We start from the raw sequence: 10,471 nt of genomic DNA, 5'->3' as shown, positions 1-10,471 counted from the left end.
AATTTGCAACATAGATTCAAACTTGGGTACATTAATAGTGCGATAATTTATTTCGAAGAAAAAACGATTTAAGACATCTTTAAAAAATTGAAGACAAATAGATAGATAAGATAATCCGTATAAGTATTTCCATGACTGTTAATCTATGTTATTATGACTGTTTATTTCCATGACAGTTAATCTATGTTAATTCCATATCTGTTAATCTATGTACTCTCAATTTCTTAATACAAGAGGGAGGGGGGGGGGTAATAAAAGTGTGGGTGGGGAGTTTAGTCAAGATTTAATAAACCGCAGGGGGGTTTGGAGGAGGAGGGGGTGCTGGTCAGAATTTACACTGAAAGTTTTATTACTTATCAGTAACTAGTATATATTTTTTAATTTTTAAAGCTGATTTTCACTGATTTTTTTTTTTAGTTTTTAGATATCATTTTTTTGTTAATAACAAGTAAATTAATAAACGGAAGGGGGGTCTTAATAAACTTAGGCTGGGGGGCAAAGTTTCTCAAAAATTAATAAACGCCCCCCCCCCCCCCCCCTTCAATTACTCGATAGTACACAATCAAATAAAGCCAAACACAATAAAATAGAACAATTCGACGAGTTTTTCATTCATTGTTTTCAAAATTTTCAAAAAAGTTAAAAGCCCTAACCTCATTAAAAAATAGAAATTTCTCGTAAATCTTTTATCTACGATAAATTTATCCATAAAATATTATCGTAGGTGCTGAAAACAATAAATTAGTTGAAACAGTAGACTATAAGCGGTTAAATCTCTTTTTGAATTTATAATAATACTGAAATTATTACCAAGTCGTTGACTAAAATCTTTTTTGTTTGTGTAAAAATAAATTTTAGATTTATGTTTATTTTGTACGTATTTTGACGTTTTCGGCCTGTTTTATTTGGGTCCACGTTGTTCAATTGATAATTTATCAAAGAAAAAAAAAAATTAATTTATTTTAATAAAAATAATTTAAGTTAATATTTATCATCAAAGTTTTGTTACGCTTAACGTATTATAAATGAAAACATTTGAAAATTTATTTTGTACAAAAAATTTTTAAACATATTCAAACATATTATACTGTTAATTGACTATTTCATGGTACGTCTGCGTTAACCCTCCAAAAAATTCTACTTATGAATTGTTCAAATAATTTGGATTTACAATTTAATTTCTAATAAAATTTTATTATAAGTTAGTTTATGCAACTTTTTATGCAAAAAAAAAAGAAGATAAAAACGTTTTTTTTTGGGTGCCAAAAATTTAACGAGATACTTTAAGAAAATATTTCATAAAAAGTCTATGAATTGAAAATATTTAAACACGTATATCTTTGGAAATAAATAAGCTACAGAGGTGGTTGAAACCATTTTGAAAATGAAATATAATAAGGAATGCATTTAATATAAAAAATATTTACATTCGCTATAAATATTGCCTAAACTCCCTACTAAAACACAAAATAAAATCCTGGAAAGATATAATAAGTTCCTTACCGAAAAAACTTTCTTTAAGAACGTAACAAACATATAGCTAAACGGGTAAGCAAAAGATAAAGTTCAGTAGTGATTGTCTTTGATACTTTTTGATTATTGATAAAAGACTTTGGTATTTTTACCTGGTATCAAGGTATTCAAAAAACGATTACTTTACGTAAATCGTGATTTTTATTCTGATTACTAACTTGATGGTTAAAACAGATATTAAAAATTTATCCAGTCAACTTTTAAGAGAGTCCATAATGATTACAGCTTAAAAAGGTTATAAACTACATTTTAATATTACCCTTTTTCAACGCTAAGGTACCATTTTAACTTACCGCTGGAATATTTATACAACAAAGACTGTACTAAGATTTAAAATGATTTTCGGTTTTGTTCTCCCTCCAATCTATTTAATTTTCGGTTTTGTTCTCCCCCCCCATTCATTATACTTACTTGTTATAATGTACTTCATTCTTTCTTCAGGCATTTACTACTAGCATGTGATCATTTGACAAACTTATATGTCAAATTAAAAAAATTATATATTTTTTAATTAAATAAAGTTGTTTAGCAATTTACAAAATATAATTATACCAAAACATACAAACTTATTTTAATTAAAATGGCTTATGAAGAAATGACAAACTACCTTAAAGCGAGCAATTAAGTTTATGCGAAACACTATTAAAATATGTTTTAATTTGCGATAAGTTCGCGCTTTACCAAGAACCAAAAATAAAAATTAAAACTTATTTAGGCTGAGCTTAGTCGTTCAACAAAATAACTGGTACTGATCTGATTAACTGAATGATGAGGTGCGGCTACTTGATCTTAAGCTTTTTGAAACTATGTTCCAAGGATAGGCAGAAAAATATTACGTAAGTTAACAGTTGTAGAAAATATGGTTAGTTAACCCACGCAAATTACGCATCTTCTTGGTTGAGCATTTGCCCAAACATGTTACAAAGCTAAAGGATCATTAAATGGTAACATTTGATATGCTTTTTTTTTAAACTGCTTTTAAATAAAATATGCACTATGAACTGCACGCACTATCAAATTATAAACTGCTTTTAAATAAAATATGCACTATGAACTGAACGCACTATCAAATTATAAACTGCTTTTATTTTCATACAAATAAATTAATTTTTTTATTACAAACCATTGTTATTTTTTAATGTTTATCAATTAAAAAAATTTCATAAAAATGTTTAATTATACTAACTGTAGTATGCGTTTAAATATACTAGGCTTACTGTAGTACGCGTTTAAATATGCTAGGCTATATACTAGGCTTACTGTAGTACGCGTTTAAATATACTAGGCTATATACTAGGCTTACTGTATAGGTAACTGTAGTAACTAGAATAACTGTAGTAACTAGGGTAACTGAAGTATGTCGATAGTGTAAGTAAAATCATCATATTTTACAGCTAACTGTCAATTAAAATATGCCTCAACTCTGGTTTAGAATGTTATAAACTCTTTGATAACCTCAAAAGCAACTTGAACTCAATAAATAACGAAATTGACTCGTAAAAAATCATATTTTAAAAAGAACAAAATAAATTAAAATATTTAAAAAATATTTATGATACAAGATAAGTCAAATTTCACAATGTAAAAAAATCTATTGAAAAAAATTACCGTTCATTAAAAAAAAAAAAATTGAATAAAAAAAAGAAAAAAAGGTGAGCAACATAAATTTCATCTGAAAATAATATATATAAAAAAATAATATATTTGTATATATATAATATTTATATTTAATTAATAAATAGAAATAATTGAAAAAACACATTTTTGCCTAAATTAATTCTGCCATACACAAATAGGTCTGGAGAACTTAATAAACATAATGAAAAACAAACTATTATAAATATCGAAAGAAAACAAAAAACAAACAAAAAAAAACTAAGCACTAACTAAGCAAAACGGCTTTTTGTTTGCTAGGCAACGTCTGCATTGCAATTTTTCCGATAACTTCTGTCCATCTAAAAGATTTTTACGTTAATATCAAATAACTCCAAGAACCACAAAATAGATACAAAAGTAAGTTATGCCAATCATTATAATCACTAACGCCATCATCATCATCATCATCATCATCATCATCATCATCATCATCATCATCATCATCATCATCATCATCATCATCATCATCATCATCATCATCATCATCATCATCATCATCTCATCAATATCCTCATAGTCATCATCATCATCAACCACAAAAAAAGTAAGATAAAAAAGTAAATTGCCAATCATCACCATCATTATCAGCATCATTTATCATCATCATCCATAATCATTATCATTTATCATTATCATCCATCATTATTTATCACCATCACACACACAAAAGAAAAATAGCTTCACCTTTCGTAAGCATAATCTGTCTCGGCTCGAAAATAGTAAATACGAGTTTTAAATTGAAGCTGAAATCCAAGCTCATCATGAAGTTCATTCTATAAATTTTTAAAATACAACCTTATTAAGTAAAATACAACCTTATTAACTAAAATACAACCTTATTAACTAAAATACAACCTTATTAACTAAAATACAATTTTTAAGTAAAAATGAAAAAAGACTACATAATAACGTAAATTGACTTTATACTTATGCAATTTAATTTTGACTAGAGTACAATAGAATACAATTAAACATTTATTATATATCATTATAATTGTTAATCTTATTTTTAAATTATTTCATGACTATGTGACAATAATTAAACAATAAAATGATAAAACTAAATTAAAATTTTAATAAATTATTTAAACTTTGAATTTTGCAAATTAATTTGTAAAAAAATTTTATATATATATACTTTTCGTTCAATATACTCGAGATTTTTGAAATCATTATCAAAATTTAAAACAGAATGGTAATAAAACAGAATGTTAAAAAACAGAATGTTAATAAAACAGAATGTTAAAAAACAGAATGTTAATAAAACAGAATGTTAATAAAACAGAATGTTAATGAAACAGAATGTTAATAAGACATTTTTAACATTCTGTTTTAAATTTTGATAATGATAATGAAAAAACAAACAAATAAGAGGACAAACAAGAGAAAAACAAACAAACACGAGAACAAAACAACAACAACAAACAAACACGAGAAAAAAAACAAAAACAAACAAAGAAGAGAGAAAAAACAACAACAACGAACAAACAAGAAGGAAAAAAAAAAAGTTTTTAAAAAAAAGTTTTTTAAAAAAAGTTTTTTTTTTCCCTCTTGTTTGTTCGTTGTTTTTTTTGCTCTTGTTCTATCTTAATAAAAATTTTAATTATAAAAAAGACTGTTTCATCTAAAATATTAAATTTTAAAATCTTATAATGTAAAGTTTTATTATAGAGTGACGTCCTAATGTTTCCGGCCAGTAACATTTTGGATTCTATATTATTCAGAAAAATGACTAATCAGCGATCGCGTCACAACGTGACATCGATTTGTCACGCCGTGACGCTCTTAATTGTGCAATAATTGTAAAACAGAAAGTAAAAAATTATCCTAAAGAACATATATTTTTTTACCAAAATAATATAAATTGGTGGAATTGCTGTAGTGGTTTTTAATAACAATAGGTAAGTATGAAATATAGTATGTAAGTATGAAATATAGTATGTAAGTATGAAATATAGGAAACAAAATAATATAGTAAAAGAATATTATTCATATTTGTGAAAGTATTTATTATTTTAATTGTTATATTTACAAGTGCTAAAGTTTCCGACCACATAATATACATTGAAGCAGAAGGATGTTCAAAAGCGAATTACAAATAATAACGCGTTAAATGTTTACATTTATTTATAAAAAGTTGTGGAAGTATAAACATGGCTGGCTTACATAAATCCAAATTCGTAAGAGAGTCATCTAATTTTCAAAAAAGGGAATCTTGTGATATTGCTTCACTATTATAGATAAGTAAATCAATTGTGATTAAAAAAATTGTAAATTTATTGTAAAATACCGTTGTGGATATGGTTTAAAAGATCATTCGCGTAGTGGAAGACTAAGAAAAACATCTAAAAAATTAAGTTGTATCATTAAACACAAGTCAACTGTTGATGTCAAGAAAACTGCTGCCAATATTGCACACGACCTAAAGAATGAAGATCTAACTAATAGCTAAAGCCCGATTACAATCTGCCAAAGAGCACCTAAATTAGACAATCAAAGATTGGAAAAAAAGTAGCTTTCTCAGATTAATCTAAATTTAATCTTTTTGAAGTGATGGCAGACAACATGTACAACCTCAAATTGGCACAAGAAATAACGTTCATAATCAAATTCCAACTGTAAAACATGATGGAGGAAGTTTGACGGTTTGGGGAATTTTCTCTGTGCCAGGAGTCAGTCCATTGGTCGAAATCAAAGGAAATATGAACACTACTATTTACAAGGACATTATAGAAAACAATTTGTTATTATATGCTGAAGAAATAGTGCCAAAAAATTGGATATTTCAGCAAGATTACATCCAGTAAGATTACATCCAAGTTGTTAAAGAAGTGGTTTTCGGCTTCAAATGTGAGAGTTTTAAGATAACCCTCTCAATCACCGGACTTGAATCCATGAAACACTCATGGGAAACGCTAGATCGTCAAGTTCGAAAGCATTCATATTCAAATCAAGCCGCATTATTCAAATCATTGAAAGAAGAATGAAATAAAATTCCACCTAGTAATTAATCAATTAATTGAGTCAATTCCATTCCACTCCTTCAACTTCCATTCCTTGTAATTAATTGATTAATTGAGTAATGCCACATCATTGTGGAGTTGTTAAGACTGCAAAGGCTATAGCTACAAAATATTAATAAAAAAGTATAATTTAATTATATTAAAGAAATATGGACCAATAATTTTTCTAATAACACAAATTGCTGGGAACTTTTTCATGTGTAAATATAACAATTATATTAATAAATAAATTCACAAACATTATTTTACAATATTATTTAGTTTCCAATATCATCCTAACATCTCATAATGATTAAAAATCATTTGACATTTTTTAAAATAAAGTAGAGTAAATAATATTACTGGCCGGAAACAAACATCCAATCATCAAAATCAAAACAGCCCCCAATCATTAAGCCACCCACCCAATCTCTTTCATGAAACCAATAAAAATATTCAGTCTATAAAAATATCATCAGTCTATAAAAATGGCATAAGCGCATACAAAAGATTGTGATAATCATGTGTAACAATTGTGATAATTGTGGTAAAGAGACTTATCATTCACAAACAACCATATTGAATTAATAGATAAGGATTTCACTTTTATTCAATTTATTTTACAAATAAATATATGGAGATTACAAAACTTTTCTGACATTGTAGGTGAAAATATAAATTCTTGACAAGTATGTTTTTTAAACACTAAGCCAACATATTAAAAAGAAAAAATTTAAAAGAACTTGATTGCAATTAAAAAACTAAAATCTTCATTAAAATCTTAAGATTATTAAGTATAAATATATAAGGTATAAATAGTTTTATATAATATCTATTAACTTATTTGTTTGTATTAATAAGGTATAAAATAAATTTACTTGGCGACGCACTTCGCAATTAAATTGGTTTTTTTCTATTACCAAAGAATTATAATTTTAAGTAATTAATCTTATTTTGTTGGTGATTGTGGACCAACTATATGTTATTAATTATTATATTATTAATTAAATATAAATATAATATTACTATATAAATAAAGTGTTATAACTAAAGTCATAATACTTTAAAGTTAGGTGTTGTGGCGCTAAACATTGTTAGGTAAAGTGTTGTGGCGCTAAACATTGTAGATTGTACATTTTAAATCAAAAACTGACAATAAAAATTTAAATTTAATTTCTGTCATCTTGGAAAGACTTACCTCAGAAGGTTTACAAAGAGTATAGCCAATTACTGGTAAAGTTGTTGTAGGTGCTTCATCCTGTCAAAATAAATTGTGTACTAATTATGAAACTTACTTATAAATCCACGGAAACATTTTCTGCAAAGTTAAAATAAACCAACCTCGTATGTCTTGAAAAAATACAAACAAAAATTAGTGAATACAACCCATAGTCTTTGCCATTTGTTTGAATTTTTGAGTTTTCTGAGTAAAACACCGCTTAAACTATTCTAAAGAAAAAATAATTTTATATAATGAATGTATGACACAGGTTTAACAAATATGTGCTATAGAATAAACTAGATTATCTACATAGTAGAATCTATGGAATAAAATAAGATGCACAATTATAGTTGTTAACTTTATAGTCATATATACTCAACTATTAGTCACAATGACTATTAGTAAAGTATATACTATTATATAAAAATATATATATTGTATATACTATTATATAAAGTATATATAAAGTATATACTATTATATAAAGTATATATAAAGTATATACTATTATATAAAGTATATATAAAGTATATACTATTATATAAAGTATATATAAAGTATATATAAAGTATATACTATTATATAAAGTATATATAAAGTACAATAGTCGTAATAAAGTATATACTAATAGTCGTAACTATTAATAGTTGCAAAGAGCTATTTCTATGAGCAACATTTTTGGCTTCTTTTTCTTTAACAGTTTTAAAATAATTAAAAAAGAAACAAACAATAACCAAACGCTAAAAATGGCCAATTTAAAACAGCCTGTTTGAGCAGCTTGTTTTAAAAAAAAAATTAAAATCTTTATCAAAACCACAACCATCATAATAAAATATTTGGAGAATATAAAATCAAGGAGAATATTTGAGTTCAATGTATAGTTAATTGTCTGCTTGGAACTTGTTCAAATTGTAGAAAAAACATCTTTTTGCTAGCAAAAAGATCACTTATTAAAATAGGATTTATATGTTCATATATAATTTAAAAGCACAACTCAAAATTTAAACACTAAACCCCCCTTCAACTGATGCTTGTCCATAACCTAGAGTCAGAACCAACTTAATGACAGATGACAACTCTGGATACTTTTTATGTCAATGCCACTAATTATAATAATAACAATAATAATAATAATAATAACAATTTTATAAATAACACTAGTCTAGTCTAGCGGTATATATAATTTTTTAATACAAAAATGTTGCAAATGATGTGATGTTTCATTTCCAGACCTTAAGTAATTCCACTGTGAAAACTGCAAGTTTTTCTTTCGTATTTCTGAAAAAATTTGAAGATTTTTAAAATTTTTTTGCTCATATAACCTTCATAGATAAAAAGAAGTTAAATCTGGATGTCTTACGGTTTTAATTCGTATTGGCATGACCTTTTGGAGTATCATTGCGTGATATGACATGCGAAAACCGGTAGCTTCAAACTTTAAACTATTGAAGAGTTGCGCATTGCAGTCATAAAGGCTGTGGATATATAAGGGTTTTTTTATTACATTAATTCCAATATATTTAGTAGAATATTATTCTTTAATGTATTCTTAACTGTAATTATTTGATGTTTGTTACATAAGAGAGATGTTCTTGTATTAATAAGATTTTCTTATATTCTGTAATAAATGTGGCACATCCGCTAAAAAATAAATAGTACAAGTTGGTTCACATGGATGTTTATTAAAACTGGAAATATTATAGTTTTTACAGAACACTGAAAATCATAGAACTTGAAACTCTTAAAGATTCATAAACGCAACAAAGTTAATTATTTTTAGAAAAAAATCTTAACGGGCCATTTAATGAAGTTCAATTCCATAAATACATTTATAACACTTTATGTGGTGGATGTTTGAAGAACCTCAAAAGTGGTTTTGAAAAGTTGTATGATGTTTGCAAATAATAATTTGTTACATTATGGAAATAAAATATATACTATATTAATTTATTATTTTTTCTTTCCCTAAACTGATAATCTATATTAATTTATTATTTTTTCTTTCCCTAAACTGATAATCTAAACCTATATAAATATATATATATATATATATATATATATATATATATATATATATATATATATATATATATATATATATATATATATAATATATATGTTACTGTTACCCGCAGTACCAGGAATTAGCTAAATGCTAATATTTATAATATAATTTAATATTATAAACATTAGCATTTAGCTAATTCCTGGTACTGCAGGTAACAGTAACATATATATATATTATATAGCTCTAGTTTATCTATTGAGCACTCTTTCAAGTATACAATATTATACATGATAATATAAAGATATTTTCTTTATTCATATATATACACGTACAAATATATATATATATATATATACATATATATATATATATATATATATATATATATATATATATATATATATATATATATATATATATATATATATATATATATATATATATGTATAAAAAATATGCATTAATTTCGAAGAGATAAATATATTACTTTATTATATAATCTTATTACTAACTTTTATGTAATTATAATTTTTATTTAACTTCTAATAGTTGTAACTATTAAAAAGGATGTTTCAGTTGAATATTAAAAATCATGAGACAGCTTTTAAATTGTATCAAATTATGTCTTGTATACTCAAAGATCATGAGACAGCTTTTAAAATCATGAGACAGCTTTTAAATTGTATCAAATTATGTTTTGTATACTCAAAGGCACCTGCTTAAAATTCTATTTTCTTAACAGTTTTCAGGATGGTAATAAACTATCGGGGAAAGTTGGGTAGTCCCGGACAGCTAATAACTCTGGACACTTGATGTACAGCGTAAACTTAAGAAGCTATGTGATTTTAAAGACTATATAAACATTATTTCTCAAATTTGCAGAAAATCTTGAGTAGATTATATCTGGACACCATGTATCAACTTGAATTTTAATTAAAATGTGTATCTTCAGTTTTTTTTACTCTAGTAAATATGTTCTGTGAACATATTTACTAGAGTAAAAAAAGTAAGATATAATGTTCTCAAAGAACATTATATCTTACTTCAGGG

General features: G+C 25.4%; 1 protein-coding gene across 1 annotated transcript in view; it reads right to left on the bottom strand.

The window, feature by feature from the left end:
* Positions 1-3,282: 3,282 nt before the first annotated feature.
* The window catches only part of LOC100203284 (FERM, ARHGEF and pleckstrin domain-containing protein 2), a 73,930-nt gene continuing 66,741 nt past the window's right edge, over positions 3,283-10,471 (bottom strand). The window contains exons 26-29 of the mRNA XM_065788159.1: positions 7,533-7,640; positions 7,390-7,449; positions 3,874-3,962; positions 3,283-3,488 (exon numbers count right to left, since the gene is read on the bottom strand). Coding sequence (XP_065644231.1) covers positions 3,416-3,488; positions 3,874-3,962; positions 7,390-7,449; positions 7,533-7,640 — 330 coding nt within the window. The 3' untranslated portion in view covers positions 3,283-3,415. The remainder of the gene's footprint in view (positions 3,489-3,873; positions 3,963-7,389; positions 7,450-7,532; positions 7,641-10,471) is intronic.

Source organism: Hydra vulgaris, chromosome 01 (assembly GCF_038396675.1).
Source record: "Hydra vulgaris chromosome 01, alternate assembly HydraT2T_AEP".
Taxonomy (NCBI): domain Eukaryota; kingdom Metazoa; phylum Cnidaria; class Hydrozoa; order Anthoathecata; family Hydridae; genus Hydra; species Hydra vulgaris.
This window is presented reverse-complemented; position numbering and strand designations above follow the sequence as displayed.